Raw genomic sequence first — 17,905 nt, forward strand, 5'->3', positions numbered from 1 at the left:
ACCAAACCGACCTAAGCCGGCGCTAATGGCTGGCGATGGAGGCTAATCCAGTTGAAGTTGGCACGGCATCGGACTCGCAGCAGCACCACCTTCGTGGCTTTGCACAGATGGTCCTGGCATTGACATCGCCTCGAGTATTTTTGTCGTCATGGAAGTTGGTGGCAGAACCGACGTTGGTGAAAAGGCGCCATCCACCAGACCCAGGCCATGGAGCTCACGGCGGATATCATCAAGCGCCGAAGCGGCCACTATGACTTGAGTTTGGTCGCACTACTGGACGTCTCCCAGATGAGGATCCGTCGCCTGGGCCAGCTCGAGTCCTGCTTGAACCTCCTTGAGCTCAACTTGGCGCACAACGAGGTACATTGGCCCAGTTTACTGGACTCCGAAATGACGCGTTAAACTGACTGCTTGCTGCCAGCTTCGCTCACTGGACGGGCTGCCCTCACTGCCGCTGCTGCGCTGTCTCCATCTAGCGAACAATCAACTCACCTCGCTTGGTTAGTCGGCGCTACAATTGATCGAGAAATATCTGGCTAATTAGCGTCTGGTTCGCAGACAATTTGCCGTTCTTGCCGTTGCTCGAAGAGCTATCTGTCGCGGTAAGACTTGGATCCCGTAATGAAAGCCCACGTCAAGTTTCACATCGAGTTTCCGCGCCCCATGTGTGAACAGGACAATCAGATCCGAAGCTTGGACTACACAGCCTTGGCATCGAAGGTTGGACTTCCCCGCATTTTTATCCGGCTAAGTAACTAGCCACTGATGACTTACTGTGCCGATGTATGTACTCTAGCTACCAAGCCTCCGAGCTCTCAACTTTAACGGCAACCCTCTAGACAGCAGTGCCAGTGCAAAGGCATCGAAAGCGTTCCCTGACTTGTTCATTCTGAACGGAGAAGCGCTCACGCTCACGCGGCTTCTGGAAGAGATATCTTCCGATGACTTTGGCAAGTCTCCAGCGGACGACGCGGACATTGTGCAAGAATCCATCGAACTCGAATACGCTCAAGGTCTCGACGTGACCCAGGACGACGACATCGGCGTCAATGCGTTCATAAGCGAAAGCACAAGACACCTGGAAGGTATGTGCAGATTGTTTTTCGAGACTGTCAATCGATTCAGCACTGACACACATACAGAACTATTGCTGCGATGCAAGCAGACGCTGGCAGCGAGCGAACCAGAACTCATATTCCCAGCATCACCAGGCTTATCAAACGCCCCCCAAAGCTCGTAGCCAGTAGCCCAACACACAACAAGGCGGAAGTAGTACTTCAGCCGCCCATATTCGAGAGGTCTTACACGAATATCAACACCGTTTAGTAGAAATATGAGTCGGTTGCATCGCTTGTCGATAGAGGCGGGTAGAGTCAGCTTTCACACACGCCGTAGCATGTCTTCCTCGCTAGTTGCTGTTGCCGCCCCTGGACCTGCTGCATCGAAGATGGATTTACGACACGTTGGGCACGTCGAATTCACCAACAGCCACTCGTCCACGCAGTCTTTGTGGAAATGATGTCCGCAGGGTAGCACGCGCAGTGACTGCGTCGCCTCGTAGTCGTTGAGACAGATACAGCAGCAGGCGTCCTCAGGTGGGAACATATTGGCCATGTATGTCTTGGTCTCTAACTGATCAATTAGCTGCATAACAAAATAAAATCAGCCTCCACCTCACCACAAAAGTACAGAACCACAAATTCTACCTCCTTGGTGGCTCCTTTTCCCCTCATGGGGTCTTGCAACCGACTCAGCAGTCGGATGACACAGGGCAGACAAAAGCACAACACGGGCAGCAGCGCCAGCAGCAAAATACAGGGCAGGAAGATCTTGGCGTACGAGATGACGATCATCCAAAGCGCCAACTGGTACATGGCAGACCCATCGTCGCAGCGCGCGCCGTCACTGATGACCCACATATTGCCCACGAGGAACCAGAAGAGCCCGGCCAGGTCCAACCCGTACTTGAGCTGGCTGAGCGGGGCCATGTAGTTCTCCCGCAGGCGGATGGCGCGGTTGCTGCTGGCTCCGTTCAAGTAGTAGAGTGTCCACTCCAGCAGCAGCGTGAGCGCCAAGTGGACGGTGTGCAGCAGTACCCAGATCTGGATGCGGTAGCACAGCGTCTCGTTGCGCCAGTGCAGCGCCATGACGGCCACAGCGGCTGCAATTTGCGGCGTGTTGACCAGTGAGATGGCCCACATGATGAGCCGCGAGTTGCGCGCGTCGCGGGCCTCCTGCACGCTGCTGTTGAGCACGTTGAGACGCACGGCGTGGGCCTCGTCGGGCGCCGCAGGGCCGCTGCCCACGCCAGCAGACGCCAGCAGCCGCGCACGCGATGGAGAGTACAGTGAGCTGTTGCTGCTGGGGCCGGAGGCGCGCAGAGCGACGCTCTCTTCGTTGCTGGGCATCGGCGCGGAGCTCTCGGGCATGCAGGAAGAGGTTCTGAATTGAGAAATGGGTTTGATTTATCCGAGATTTATTTTAAGATTTTGTAGGGCTGCGGGTTAGCGAGTTTTTGGCCAATCGACAAGCGGTTTGCCTAGTCGAAGTGAGAGCGAAACCTGGGCGATTGTCTTAGCGGGCCGTGGAGATTCCAAGCTGCAGGGGAGGGGAATCTGCCGTGGTGAGGACGCTCGACAATTTTGATCTTGGAGCTGCAACTTTGGAGGCGTTAGAGGCTGCAGGTCGGAAGATTGGCATACAAGGCAACTTCAACTTGTGCGTAGCCATGTCAAATTGAGTGTAGCCATCTCAAGCCTTGTTCAAGGTTGATAGGCACGCCTTGTGTGGCGCTTCCGAGTGTCTCGTCACATGAATTGAGAGACAATGGACTGCGAATCTACAGGTGTCGAACCCCAAACACCAGCATCAAGCCGTTGGGCCAGCAAGAATAGCGAAGCGCGATCAAACCAGTTCAATCCAGGCAGAGTTTTATATTTTCATCGACGATCTCACACACACACACATGAAGACCAAATGTAGCGCGGTTTACACGCTCGACACGTTTTCGCTGGCTGTTTCGTCTACAGCCCGGCGTGTTTGTGTTTGTGTTTGTCACTCGCTTGTTACACGAGGAAGAGCAGCAGCGAGTCGACTAGCGAAGAGCCCACCGAGTTGCCCGTAACGCGTTTGCGCTTCTTGAACAGCAGCGTGGTGGGCCCCTGGATGGCGCCGAGTTCGTTGCGCACCTGTTCATACGACAGGTGCTGCAGGTCCTTCTGGCCGATGGCCATGAGCAGGTCACCCGCCGCCGCGTTCTCCAGTCCAGGGGCAGACTTGGTGTCCGTCACATTTCGGATCGCCACAGTGTAGCCGTTAGTCCGATTGGTCTTGTCGTTGCTCTTCATGAGGCCCTTGTCGTCCTGCGTGCAGTCGCGCAGCTGCAAGCCAACAGCGCCGCCACTATATTGAACCGTGTAGAACCCCTTGTCATCAGCGTTCGACCCAGCGTGGGGTCTGCCGCTGTTCGAGGAGGTCGACCCAGCGTGCGGTCTCCCATCATTGGACGAAGTCGACCCAGCGTGAGGCCTGCCATCGCCCGAGGAAGGAGGCGTCGACATCGGCTTGTCAATGCGAAAGCTCTGTCGCATCGAGATGGGCATCGGCTTGCGCGTGGGCGGCAGCCCCGCTCTCGAGCGCGACTTGGGTCGCACATTCAAAGGCCGCTTCAGGAACGGAGGTCTCAGAATGTCTGTCGCTTCTTCCGCTCTGTCGCTTGACGAGGAGGTTGACTTGGGGCGCGACAACGGCTTCAAGGGGAAGAGCACGCCGTCCTCTTCCGACGAGTCGGAGGCGGTCTCCTCCGCCAGCCTCGCGAAGGTGAGACGGCACGGCCGCGGGAACTCCCGCAACGTCTGGATAACGTCTTCAAAGCGCATCTCGTCCAGTCGGGTGGCCTCTCCCTGGTCGCTGTCCGGGGCGATGGCGACCAGCAGATCGCCCAGCACCGGCCTGAGGTTCTGGAAGGCCGGCGAGATCTTGTTAGGGTCGATTCCCGTGATGGCCGCGTGCAGCGTGCACGGATCCATGGCCAGCGACACGCCCAGCGGCGTCTGGAGCGCCCACGTGAACACGTAATTGTGCGCGACATCCTCGATCCTGGCGGGGATCTCCTTCTCTCGCGACTGAAAGCGCAGCGTAACCGGCAGCTTGGCGCGCCGCAGGACCGTGACAAGCTGGTCGAAGGCCGTGACAGGCTGGATGTCCTGGGGCTGGTCGGGCAGCTGCAGGTCGAAGGCCACGAGCACGTCGCCCACGGCCACGGGGGACGCCAGCACCGCCGGGCAGGCGGTGGGCGGCACCTGGCACACCACGGGCAGATCGTTCTCGTTGGGCGTGAAGCGTAGACCCAGCGCGTCCTGGCGCCATACCACGTCAAAGTGGTCCACGGCGGAGCGGTCCATGGCGGGGCGGAGGAGTGGCGGACAGCGGTCTTATTGCAAAGTGAGGAGGCACGAAGCGATACTGAAGCGCGGTGTAACGTGCATGCCCATCAAAGATGAACGCGTTATACGCGAGTTGCCTGTGGGATGGAATACACGTGTGCACCACACTGTGGCTTATCCCGCAGGTGCTTAATGAAGGCAAGTGAGCGGGAGAAAGGCGGACCATTTGGACCTATGCAAGAGCATGCGTCTTGCTCGGAAAATCCACTGCCGCGCGAACGAGACTTGCTTGGGAGACCATGACTTGCCTCGTTTCAAGTTGCCGCGCGGCCATCCAACTCAAGGCGGGAATGAGTGATCGCGGCTGTCCCCGAGGTTTCGTGGCTAACGGAAGGCAAGATCGACGTCTTTCCTTATCCGCCAACCGACTATCGCTGTCCTCAAAGTCTGACGTTGCCGAGTCGGTTGTCAACATGTTCATGTACCTAGATAAAGCACCAACACGTCTGTCGTTGCAGGCTCCAAGTTCGCCGAGGACATCTGGCTTGAGGTGCGTGTAGACGACGAAAGGACAAGCCCGAGCAAGTTGTCGATCGACATTTGGCTTGGCAACTAAAATAAAACATACCATTACCACTTCAACTATCGAGTGTAGCCATGTCGCTCGGACTTCAATCGTACATGAGACTCCGCCATTGCCAGTGCACGATGCTGTTGACGAACTCGGAGATCGATCGCCGCTGCGCGAACGTGAACTGCTTGTTGCTGGGCTCCTCGCGACGGCAGATCTCCACTCGAATGTCGGCCTGGACCTCCTTTTCGAAGCCGCCCTCGCTGAACTGCTCGCTGATGTCGAGACTAGCGCTTCTACTCGAGCTGTTGGTGTTTTCGTCACCGCTGACGCTAGCAGCCCCATCTTCTGCTGCTTCTGGCTGAACCGGTAGGTCCTTGGGGGTGATAAACGTCAAGTGGATGATGAGGTCAAACGTGTCTGGACACAGCAGAAGCAAGTGGCTGCTGTTCTCGTCCTCCTCCTGGAACTGAAACTCGCGCAGCTGGTCCGCGTAGATATCCCGAAGCCGCAAAGCCAACTCCTGCCAGCAAACGCCGGGCACCCGCAGTAACTCGTCTAGCCGCGGGTCAAGCGACTCCAAGGGTGTGCAGATGGACAACTTCAGACACTCTTCCAGTTGCTGCGGCCCCACGTCCACGCGGAACAAATCAGCCGGCAGCACCAGCGTGCGCGCAACTTCAGCCCCCGGTCCGCGGGTGTCGTCAAATAGTAGTCGAGACCATAGCAGATCTCGCTCGTAATGTTGGGCGGCAACGTGGAACAGTTCTCGAGTGAAAAGCTGAGCTTCCTGTAGCGCACGCTCCACTGGCAGCACTCCGTTGCCCACTCCAAGTGCTGAAGGCGTGCTTTTGAGCAGCAGGAGCTGGACGGAGTCCTTGTCAAGGGGTTTCTTAGTCAGCGGCTGCGTTGTAATTACCAGCGAGTAGCCACCCAGAGGCTCCACCTTGCGGTACTGCCTTGATGGTATCGTAGATGGAGGCCGATGGAAGAAACTTCCCGACGAAGAATGGCACACGATGGCATCTGGCGTACCAAACTGCAGCAGATCCAGCACCTCATAACGAGACCCGTGGCAAGCAATATATCGTAGCAAAATCTGTACCAAGATGGACTCGGCGCAGTCTGATTGCAGCAACGTCGATTGCAACTTCACTGTTTCCATGCGGATCATGCAGTTGTGCCAAAGCGAAGACAAAGGTGCTGCTGACTTCTGCACTGCAGCAGTGGCCACTTGCTGGTGAGCAGCTTGCTTCAGTTGCTGTTTTAAACCTGGCCGGCGCGAAAACCTTGAAGGTCGCACGGACGATCGAGGACCGCCACTACCTGGTGGGGGTGTGATTGCTGTTGAGACCGAGGAGGCTCTTGGCCTATTCAACTCCGCCGTTGATGTTCCCTTTTCAGCAGCAAGCTTCTCGCTTGTGACTGATGCACCTGGCATCGATGAACTGGAGCTCATGGGTTCCTCAGGTGGATCGGGAAAGGCATGCAGAAAGCATTGGAGTCCTTTAACAACGTTTTGGAACGTAGCTGCTCTCTTCCATGCCATTGGAGGAGTCGCCACCAATGCATCACCTTCGCTGAGATGCTTCCCCACGCTGTGGCCAAGGCCACTTTGGCCTTCATGAAAATCACTAGCAGCACTGATCCACTGAAGAAGGTGTTGCTGGAAGTAACGAATGGTAAATCCGTAGATAAGTGCCTGTGTCTGTAGCTGAGCACGCAGCCACGAGGTCACACTCTGGATCCTTGCTCCGGAAGCGGCAACACTTCGCTTCCCAGCCTTTGCTGCCAAACGATTTTGGAAGCGCAAGTCCTGTTGCTCCAAATCGTGCACACTCACGAGCACCGCGGTCAACCTCACGCCTTGGTGGTCACATTTCACTTCTAGCACCACGATGGTCGGCGTGTCGGCGCTGTTATTTTTCGGATCCACCTTCCACCCTCCAGCTTCAGCGGCAGCTCTTTCCGGATGATAAAAGTATTCTGAAAATCCCTCCCCGCCTGATATCCCGCCATCCGTTGCAGCACCGTGATCAACTGGGAACGCGCGGGCATGAGTTCTGCTCGTATTTATCGTACGAAGTTGGCGGAACCCCAGGGTACGTAAATGAATCGCGTATTCCTTGTAGAATTCGCTAGCCACTTCGAGACGCAAAGGCTCCAGGTTGGCAGCAACTTGTTGCTTGATCCCCCGAACATCCGCGCCAGCACCTGCACCCATACTAAGAACCGTGTGTTCCGTATACAGCTTTGCCACAGAGCATTCGTCCTGATCAAACACAAACTCCCGCTTGTAGCTGAGCAGGTGCACCAAATCCATGCATGATTGCATCGCCCGTAGTCGAGTGTTTGCAATTCCTTCTTCAGCGGAGTCAGCCATCGCGATCGTTTCTGCAGCTACCCAGCGCTCCACAAAAGCAGCTCGGAAACGCTGATGCAACAGCAGATGCCCACACGCCACAAAATTTGCAACAACATCCTTTGCAACAGGTTCTTCCATCTCTTCATCCGCACGGAACGACGCCAGCCGCCCCAGCAAATTCATACCGACCGTGTGGCTAGTCGATCGTGTTTCGAACGCCTCCCACCGCTTTTCCAGTGCTGTGCAAAAGTAGTGTAATGGCGCGTGGCTCTTCTTAGGTAGGGCGCCCTCTTCTTCATCCTCTAGCTCCATAAAATGCAGTCGCCGCTCACTTGAAATCTTCGCAGCCCACCGTTCTGCATCGCCAGGGAACAGAAACCGAGGTCCCCATGCACACTCCAATCGCTTCTTCCACGAGCTATGAATGCGACCTGGGTCAGTCGACGTTGCTTCACTGCTGGATCTGCGACTAGTTGATGACCTGGTTAACGGCAACCCAGATGATGAAGAAGACGAAGCTGTAAAATCACCCGGTCTAGTATTTCCGGACCCTCTGCGAACAGGACGGTTCGCTCCACTCATCGAGTTCTTTGTCACCATTGCACCAGAATCATTTCCAGAATGCAAATCTCCATGACTGCCATCATGAGCCGTAGCTGCATTCGAATCAGTTCCATCTGCTGATGAATGCAGACGCGGTCCTTTCGTGATAGATAGCGGCAAATCCCATGGAGCAACGTTATCTGCGCCCGTGGACGCCGATCCAGAGTTGCTACCTCGAGTTGCACTGACACCCGGCCCACCGCCTACCCGACCAGGGAAGCCGCCGCCTCTTGCCCGCGCGCGCGCCGCCATTAAGGCAGTAGCCGCTCCCGCGCCACCTCGCATTCGTGTTGCGACATCGTTCCTACTTCCACCAGGGTACGGCATCCCAGGTCCAGATCGTTTGCTGGGGGACGACGATATGCTATCGGAAGCGTTGCTGCTGCTTACGATACCCCCACTCTTTGTTCTCCCGTGAATCTGGTTTCCCATGAGGTTGGCTGGGACTTCTCCACTGCTGTTCACACTGCGTTGCGATATAGTTGGTCCTGATACTTCTCGTGACAAATCCGGGATACTTGGAGGCCCCATTGGCGTACCCATGTTCGTATTACTTTTCCCCCGGGGTCGTTGATATTGGGAGTCGAGTGCCTCAGAAGCTGATTGAGTCTGAGCCTCTCGTAAATATGTTCCCAGTGCAAATCCATCAATTGAGCGCAAACGACTTGCATCAAGGACTCTGGGAAACCAGTCACTGGACTGTAAAATTGACAGCACAGGAGGGCGATACTCGATGAAGTGCACGGCAGAATCTTTGCATAGCATCGCAGTACTTTTACTCGTGCTCTTCCCAGTCCGTTCCGTTCTTCCGACGGTCAGGAACAAACTGCGAGGCTGCAACACAATCGAACCCACGGGGGCCGCAGCTGAAAGGCCCGATTTCTCCAGCAGCAAACTGCGCAGAAGCTTTTCGCGTAGCATAGTCCATGTAAGTACTCGCGCCACATGCGCCGCCAGAGCTTCCACCAAAGCCGTGCTCATGTTGTATCCGTAGAGTTGCAGTCCCTTACTCGTGGAGAGGTCTACCACATAGTAGAAAGATCTCTTCACCTCCTGAGCTGCGCTAGAACCCGATTTCTGGTGATGGCTGTTGCTATTGGGATAGAGCAGAACTTCCCGCTCTGAAAAGCTCGCGTTCTTGGGCAGGTATGGTTGGTGTGACAGACCTCCCATTACCCCAACCATAGACGAAGAAGTTGTCGACGATACAGAAGGTGCCGTCGGTATCTGCGAAATCATGTTCGAATCGGAGCTGGCACCAGTTGCCGTCCATGTAAGCGGCATGCGACCGGAGACTGAATCCAAATCTGAAATCTCAGAGTGAATCGAATCTGTTCGCATTAGCGGCTCAATGTGATGCAGCGCCGAGCTCATCGAGGCTGTCGTTTCAGCATCAGAGTCGCTCGAGTCCTGACCATCATATGCATCTGGGTCACCAACATGCTTCACCACCAATCGATAATCCTCGGCGTACGGTTCACTTGTGCACGAAAATATGTGCACACTATCGTGGCGATTGGTGACACTCTCATAAGTCGCCGACACTTTGGACTTAGCATAAACTGCTGGACGAAGGTGGTGAGGTAAGCAACTCAAAAAGCTTCGCACCTGCGCAACAGCGTTTTCGAGATCCCAGGGTGCAATTGATACGCTAATGCCCAAATTTGTGACAGAGGACGAAGGTAGAAGGCACGCGTTCTTGAAGAGCGACACCAAAGTATTCACTTCCGCTGGCAAAGTAGCATGAATCCCAGATGGGTCCGGCGCATCCACGTGAATCTCGTCACTCGTACTGTTGTCACTGATGACAGTAATTTGCTGCTGTGGCTGCAATTTCCTGATTATCGCTTCGATATGGTAGTCGTACAGCGCTTCATCTAGGAATGCCTCCACAACCTGACTCAATTCTGTTGAATGAATTGATCCACGAATCCAAACTTGACATTTCGCGACCAGTGCAGTGGCGTCTTGAGTATTTTCACCTGTCATGATATCTGGGTATAATGCAGCGAGTCCAGGGATATCCTGCACACGCTTAACCTTTTGGGTGCCATCAGAAGCAACGCCCTCTTTCCCTTCACCTCCAGTTTCAGATTTGGCGGGGCTACTACGCATAATATCGACTCGCATGAGAGCAAGTCCCTTGCCCACTCTTGACATAAATCCTGGTGAAAGTCGCAGGTCCGGATTCAAATTGAAAACGTACGACGCCTGAGCCACAATTTCAGGACCTGGAGATACAGCTGACGACTTCACAGCACGAGGAGCAGTACTCTCTGCATCTGGTCCATTCATTGTGGAGAAGAAGATGGGAGATTGAGTGGCTGCATCGAACACAACTTGGTGTTTATCGTGATCTTGGCAGTTCTCGGCAAGCGCATTTTGGTGGCGGCCGAAGTATGCAGGATGTAGCCGAACACTGTCATTCAAAGGCACGGAGTGTTTGCCCTCTTCACTTATTTTCTCTTCGTCATTTTCTTGAACGATGGTCCTCGAGAACTCCTCTCCAGAAAGGCTTATTGTGCTGCCAGCAGATGCCAAACTTCCGCGCCGTGCCCTCCTATAGGATCCACTTGCTGAGTCTCGCGCATTTCGCACGGGTACTGACCCACCGGTTGGGACAGGACGAGCATACGGGGATAGTTTTAGTGTTTGTGACAAGTAGTGCAGCAGCTTCGAACATTCAGCAACGTCACAGGGCAGAATGTATTCCACCGTACTCGCTGGTTGGGCTGCTGGTGGGCACAAGAATGCCAGGTCAGACTGAGTTAACTGGAACTTGGTGTTCCGCGCCAGTAGTTTCATCAGCACAACCTGAGTAGCTTCATCCAACTTTCTCTCCAGCAAGCGACACAATTCGTGCGTGACTTCTTCACCCGCTTCAGATACGCCAAATACCTCCAGTCGAATCCCAGGCACCCCCACAGGTGTTGTCGCGGTCGTAGAAGTCGTCGTGCTGGTACTTCCTCCAGTACTCGATCGTGCAAGACCATTGCGTTCTTGACGATCTTCAGCTGCTTGCTCCTCCACAGCAGAAGTGAGCGCAGTATCATAATAAATGCTGATCTTCATGTAAAACACGTGTCCGTCGCGGTCACGATACACAAATATGTGGCGCCGATTGTGCACTTGAAATTGCTCCAATGCTGAAGTACACAGCATATTGAGCGCGAAGTTGGGTGCTAAACGCTCGTGAAGCTTAAAGAATGCTGAGTATCGCAGGTCACACTCAAACTGGCCAGGCCAGAAAAAGCTAGCTTGTTTCTTTTGGCCATCTTGGGTACCCATCGGATCCAAGACGCCCTGAGACCCATTTCGCCTTTTCGGTGAACGCGGGCTTGACGGTAAGTTGCCGTTGGGCGGGAGTAGGAGTCCATTGCAAGTGCGCGTCTCATGAAGCTGTAGCAAAAGCAAGAACTGGTTCACACGGCGACACACCGCACGCACCCCTAATTGAAGGCGAGTCAGAATTTCTAGCCGGTTGAACTTATTTGGGTGTCCCTCGAAGCGGTCCGGGTGGTGAAGTCGCAAGCTAATATGATCGTCCCCCAGCTCAAAGTAAGCCCAGTAAGGGATCTCAAAGCTTGTGTTTGATCTGCTCTCAGTTTCCATTTCGCCAGCAGAAACGTCCTTCTCCACCACGAAGTACACGCCATTGCAGTGATGAACATTAAGCAAATCACCCTTCTCGAATTCTCGCTTGAACAAGTCAACAGGGTTTACAGGGGTTTCTTTACTCCGAGCTACAAATTCCAGCGGGTATTTTGCTTTCGTCACAGCATCTGCAGGCAAGTCATCAAACAGTCGCTGCACCAGTGAACCAATTGCCGGTGTGATCTCGCTTGCCGACTTCAAAATTGAAAGTATTTCAACGCTGCACCATTCCTTTATGTCTTTTCGCACTCGAGTCAGAACTTGACGCTGGAAAAGGTGCAACGTAGAAAAGTTATGCGCTCGCATAGACGGCAAAGCGTCAATTTTGCCTTGGCCATTGCTATCCATTTCAAATGGCATCTGAGGAGCCACTAGTCCACCATCAAACGCTCGTTCGTTCGGCAAAGTTAACGTCACCAATCGCAAGGCGATGCGACCCAAAGGGGTATCCGTATATGACTCAGCTAGCTGCGTGACATCAGCTGAAGTCGAACTTCTCCTGGCCCCCTGGTTTGTTTTCATGGATGCCAAGAATGCGTTGAACTCCTCCTGGCGACTGGTTGGGGATGAAAGTTGTGTCTGTACAACCATATCCTTTCGCATATCGTCGTACGTCGCAGTACTAGAGGATCGACGTAGTATTTCAGACTCAGGAGTAACTCCCGAATCATGCGTGTCATCGGAATTGGATCGGATATCGCGTGAGCTGCTGAGCACGCGGCATTCGAACTTGAAGAAGAAAGGTACCGAGAAGCTGGATGTCGCCACCGCTACTTCTTTATTGAACTCGGCATCCTCTTCAACATTTCCTTGATGCCGTTCACTGCCCGAGTTTTCTTCAGCAGTATTGACCACTGGAGGTGGTAGTTCGCGCCCCAAGCTACCACGCCTGCGTCGTACACGTTTCTCACCGCTGTTTCTCGCCGCCTCCGAGTCAAGCAGCGAAGGCTCTTCTGAAACAATGTTTTCACCTTCACCAACGCTACGACTGAGTTCAGTTTTGCCGGTCGCTTCGTCAACAGGTTGGTTCCCCACTCCTTTTTGCCTTCCCACAATCGTTTCGCCCTCGCCATCATCTGAATCCTCCATGAGTATGTGCAAGTCGTACTCACTCGCAGATAGGTCCTCGTAATAGTTTTCGTTGCCTGTGAAGTAGTAGTACTTCGTACCAGCAATGGGGACGAAAACGCTCGAAAGGATCGTCTCAAATGACTTCGTCAACTTATCTTTCAAAATATCCACACCAATGCCGGCAGACACCACCGCAGCAGCTGCGGGGCTGAGTGGGGGTATCTTTTGCGACGCAGCAGTCTCCATCATCCGATACAGAAGCGTGATGTCAACATCCACAGGTACTTCGATGCAACTTGACAATGCCTGCAGCAAATCACTATGCTGAACAGCCCCACCTTCACGCAGGGCCATATAGACACCACGAGAAAAGTTGTGCTCGTGTGCTCGCTTAACTTTTTTGCTGAACCGTCGAGACGCGAGAGTACTATCAGAGCTCTGTCTGATGTGCGAAGTCCCACGCGAGTCTGATGGTGACTGTGCTGGAGGCTTATTCCACAGTCCGCTCCGATCAAGTGGTATCGCAGGATGGTCCTCTCGCTTTTTACCACCCCGTTTTGAAAAGAATAACTGCTTGAGAATAGTGTGAGGCAAATCCGCACGATCCAGCATTTGATTGCTTCTATCATGTAAGTCCGTAGAGAGTCTGGTAAGTGAGCACTCGTAGAATGCAACTTGAAAGAACCCCGAGCCCAGATCACCATTGGCACTTTCAATTAGCAAATGAAAATCACAGCCATACGACGCGCGACGACTGATTTCTTCACAAAACTCGTGGTCTTCTGGGGTAGAGGGGAGACGGAGTTTCTGGAAGTCACGCCCGTAACTTTTCTTTTCATCGCGAGACCCCTGGAAATGCCCCATTCTCCATGACTTGTAGCCTTCGCGAAAGCTGCGACGGCGTTCTTGATATAGCACAATATCGTCTGCAGATACTGACATCCGCACCGCTCGTGATTTCGCTCCATCTTCCTCTGCAGCTCGCACTGAAAACTGCTGCTGTGAAGAGGCGTTGCGGTCCACTTCTTTTCCAGGTGCTTTTCGTGGCAAATTCAACCTGGTATCACACTCAAAATTGGTGTCTTTGTCAGCATTGCTTGATGCAGGTACTTTGTCCAAAATTTTGTTTTGTAACTTCAGGGTATCCAGCGAAGGAAAGAAAGCCAAAACCACGCAATCTTCGCTCACAAGCTTAGCAAAGCATTTCCCTTTACTCAGGGCGTGATGCGGTACACGGTCTTTAAACGTCAAGGCTAGATGTTCCTTCAGCCACAAGGGTAACTGTCCATCCATGCCTTCTCTAAAAAAGGGATCATCTTCAATGCCGTTATTCCTTGACACTCCAGCTTCTTCCACAATATCTCCATTGTAGTCGGTCCATGATACCTCACAATCACTCAGCCCTCTTAGAGTAAGCTCAAGCATGGAATAAAGATTCTCGTTAGCTGTCGAGAGCGAAGGAGAAAGCTCGACACCTTTTGATTCCCCCAGGACATTCGTAGAAGGTTTGTCATTCTGAAGGTACATCAGAAAATGTTCTGTTGACCTTGTCGAAGTAGCAAGAAGTCTTGCTGTACTGAACGGAGGTAGGATCATGCCATTTTCAGCCGCCAGTTGTCGATCCATGTTCCAGTTGGAGCCAACAACGCCGTCAACATCCTTGCTCATCTGATTCAGCAATTCAATGTTCTCGCGCAAATTAATAATACAATCAAATGTATACAGGCACGAAAGGAAGTGGCGATCACTCTTGAAAATGTAGCCACGAATTAAATGCAGCAGCTCACTTTCGCCGAGATACATAGATTCGCCACTCCAATCAATACTTACGTCCTCCTGTTCCATTGACTTTTGCTCGTCTTCCACTGATCCTGTTGAAGAGGTAGAAACTCGGTCAGAGGTTCCTCGGGGAGTGCAATTTCGATGCGCTCCACGACTCTCATAGTTTTCAAACGGCGTGCTGTGACCGATGGCTTGCTTCAGGCTCCAGTGAAACCTATCGTTATTATCAACTTCATCTGATAACCGTGTCTTTACAATGCCGTGCTGCGGTTCCATCCAGAAAGAGGTCATCAGGCAGGTATCAGAGACTCGACGGAGCGCATATTGCACCAGTGCCGTTTTCGTGTGTCCCTTCTCATCTTCCATCAAAATCTCCCTGCCAAAAATTACACTCGCGACGTGTGCGCCTTGTCCATCATCTCCTTCCTCCATCTTCCAGTCCAAGACCCAAAATCCACAGCTAATACGGGCATCGTGAAGCCGCCGCATAACGTCCAACAACGCCGCTAAGTTCGCTACTTCCCATTTCCAACTAGAGTGCCACACATACGCGCCGAACACCCGATGCAGCTGTAGCTCACTACCCCCGCAGCATATACTTGATGGCGGGATAGCACCAGCGTTCTTCTCGGCCTCCAAAGTTGGGGATGCTACGTAATAATCAAAGGGACCAGGCTCCTGGTCAATTCCGTGGAGTAAGAGGGTGTCGTGTGTAACAAGCAAACGACTCAGCATGCGATGACAGAGAATGACAGGCGTTTCCGTCAGAGATGACGAGAGCAATTTGACCGGAGAAGGAGTCACAGCTACTTCGTTGATCCCGGCAAATATTGTGCTTTTCAAATCATTGAGCACCTGCCGACGGGTTGATGCTCTCGTTGCGAAGAAAGCCACGTGAACAGCACACAGCGTTTTGTTCTTGAACTCGATTCGCACAAAGCACAGAGCAGCTTTGCTCTCTTTGACACTGCTGGCGTCTTCACCGTGGACAACATCCTCTCCCCCGTTACTATTATGGTTGCGTTGCCGGCGCCGCATTGCAATCCCTCCAGATGCCGTAGAAGAAGAAGGTGACGCCTTGGCTCTCGGAGGGGCATGGATTTTATCCGCAGCAGTTGGGCAGAGAAACTTCAGGAACAAATCCTGCGATAGCTTTTGCGAACACCATTTAATAAGTATCGCGACCAGCGGCTCAGCAAGACTCTCAACTCCGATAGAAATGTTTCCACTGTTCGTACCATACACATTGGCGCCATGATTATGAATCATCCCTTGCGACGAGTTCCCACCACCGTGCAAGTGAGAACCTGCGTTGCTGCGCTCCACCATACCATCCATCTCATTCCGATAAAATAGATCAGTGCACGCATCACTTTTGACGACACAAAGGATTTCAAATCGTTCCACAAAGAACCAGCGGTGCCACAACACAGTAGAAAGCTCGCCAATAATGTTGAACACCGGGTGTGAGCTTGTAATCTTTGGAGTCACAGACGCCGACGACGAGTTTGAACTTGTCCCGAATGAGAACTGATTGGCAACTGAGTCACTGGCCTCGCTGATGCTAGCCGTCGCAGTCATCAAATGCAGCAAGACTCGATCAACATCCTGGACATTGCGGATAAAATCGTGCACAAACACTGGTGATGCCCCAGGTCCACGGTCTGCAGCACTTGCATTTCGATCTCCGCCTGCTGAAGAGCGTTGCCTCGTATCTTCGAAGGCGCGGAGAAAATCAGCGTAGGCCAAGATGTTCATTTTCACGTACCACTCACTCCACGCTGTTCTCTGATCCTTGGAGAATATATCTGATGTCTTTCTTACAGATGATGACGAAGCTGGGACTTTTAAACCTTGGCCACTCGTTCGCCGACCCGTATGGGACGTTGAACTACTGTTCGTTGCCGCCAGCGTTGTTGTGTTCTCCGTGGTTGTGGAAACAACATATTCAAGCCACACGTTTTGCTTCCATTGCAGCAAGAACACAATCAAAATCTTAGTGACTTCGTTTGAGGGTTCATTGGGAGTGCTCACAGCTGCATTGGCACTGTTAACATTGCGTGGAGAATCTGCGTTCGCTTGAACGGGGCCTAATACCGGCTGCTGGTATGTCTTGACATAAACCTTATTGATGGAGAATCCTTCGCAAAGCCGCGCCTCCACGATACGATTCACGTCTGCAAAGATGCGATATTCATGCACCTTTTCACGCCACATACGATAAGGACGGAGTGGCAGCAACGTTCTACCATCAAAAGAAGTGCTATCCATCTCGTTGAGCTTCACCACTGGGGCCGAGTTGGCGTGCACGCTCGACTTGCGAAGGAAACACGCATCCTGTAACCCCATCATCTTCTTGACAGTATTGCTGCTTGCACTCGTGGTGCCATAACAAGCTTCGTGAATAGTCGCATAGTCGAACACTGTTCCACCTGTGTACTCCGCAACGAATCGCAGCAGATGCGTGTCTGGCACGAAGCCGAACGTAGCATTAAGCTCGTCTTCGCCACCACCTCCAATGCGCAAGAAATGGCACTGGATATCGTGACGCACGAGTTGCATCAGCAGATTATCGTAGGAATAGGCATCCCGTACGTCCATGACACCATCCGTGACGAGCACCATCATCGGCGCGCAGTCTGCCGGCAATGAATTGAGTGCAAACACTGCGTTCTGCAAGATCCAGTCGAGCGAGGCGGGCGTCGCATTGCCCAGATACCCCCACTGACCCCGCTCCTGAGCTTGCGACGCCCAGTCGTTCTCAATGAGCTGGAACCGTTCTTTAATCAGCTGCAAGAAGCCTGCCGCGTTCGACGGCGTGACGATGTACCCCTGCATGAGTACGCAGAGTGACTCCACGAGAGCTCCCTGCACCAGTACCGACACGTGAATCTCCGGCGTGAAGGCCACAGCTCCGACCTCCATCGGCCGCAGCAAACTCCAGATAAAGAGCTCCACACTCTCGTACAGCAGGTCCAGGAACAGCCGTCCGGATGACGGGTCGATGGACAGGATGGAGGGCGACGCGTCCAGACACAGTACACAGCGATAGCGCTTGAACACGGCGGCCACGCGGGTGTCTGGCGTCAATTGTCCCTGAATGGTGGTCGTCAGATGCAGCACGGGCCTCTTTGTCCCGTTGGAAGTGCCCTCTTGGGGTTTCTCCAACCCGAAGACATCCACCGGCTGCTCGTACAGTACGGCGGCGACGCTCATGCCCTCGCCCAGCTCAATGGGTCGATTCGAGGTCGTCTCGGGCATCTCGGGCGTCTTGGAATCCTCCTCCGGATCGGAGAACGGCAGCATCGCGAGCGCCAGCTGCCGGAAGTGCCACAGAGACAGCGTCGTATGGTTCAGCACGTTCACGTCGGCGCCCGAGAGCAGCAGCTCCTCCACGCGCGGCGGCGCGGCCCCAGGTGGAGCCATGCTCAGAGTGATGGCTTCCGCTTCCAAAAAGTGAACTATCTAGGGTTA

General features: G+C 53.5%; 4 protein-coding genes across 4 annotated transcripts; 1 reads left to right on the forward strand and 3 right to left on the reverse strand.

The window, feature by feature from the left end:
* Positions 1–207: 207 nt before the first annotated feature.
* Positions 208–1,240, forward strand: KRP23_11723 (Leucine-rich repeat-containing protein 61; the record flags this gene model as incomplete). Its single annotated transcript, XM_067882293.1, has 6 exons — positions 208–360; positions 422–500; positions 559–602; positions 676–720; positions 797–1,085; positions 1,143–1,240. 6 exons carry the CDS (start codon positions 208–210, stop codon positions 1,238–1,240), a joined length of 708 nt encoding a protein of 235 aa, XP_067740560.1.
* Positions 1,241–1,380: 140 nt separating this feature from the next.
* Positions 1,381–2,429, reverse strand: KRP23_11724 (E3 ubiquitin-protein ligase; the record flags this gene model as incomplete). The annotated part of the gene is made up of 2 exons (XM_067882294.1): positions 1,381–1,644; positions 1,707–2,429. The coding sequence occupies 2 exons, from the start codon at positions 2,427–2,429 to the stop codon at positions 1,381–1,383; spliced, it is 987 nt and encodes a 328-aa protein (XP_067740561.1).
* A 636-nt stretch (positions 2,430–3,065) lies between these two features.
* On the reverse strand, positions 3,066–4,403 carry KRP23_11725 (uncharacterized protein; the record flags this gene model as incomplete). Its single annotated transcript, XM_067882295.1, has 1 exon — positions 3,066–4,403. One exon carries the CDS (start codon positions 4,401–4,403, stop codon positions 3,066–3,068), a length of 1,338 nt encoding a protein of 445 aa, XP_067740562.1.
* A 653-nt stretch (positions 4,404–5,056) lies between these two features.
* Positions 5,057–17,857, reverse strand: KRP23_11726 (KICSTOR complex protein SZT2; the record flags this gene model as incomplete). The annotated part of the gene is made up of 1 exon (XM_067882296.1): positions 5,057–17,857. The coding sequence occupies one exon, from the start codon at positions 17,855–17,857 to the stop codon at positions 5,057–5,059; it is 12,801 nt and encodes a 4,266-aa protein (XP_067740563.1).
* Positions 17,858–17,905: the final 48 nt, after the last annotated feature.

This window comes from Phytophthora ramorum (genome assembly GCF_020800215.1).
Source record: "Phytophthora ramorum isolate Pr-102 chromosome Unknown Phyram_PR-102_s0012, whole genome shotgun sequence".
Classification (NCBI taxonomy): Eukaryota; Oomycota; class Peronosporomycetes; order Peronosporales; family Peronosporaceae; genus Phytophthora; species Phytophthora ramorum.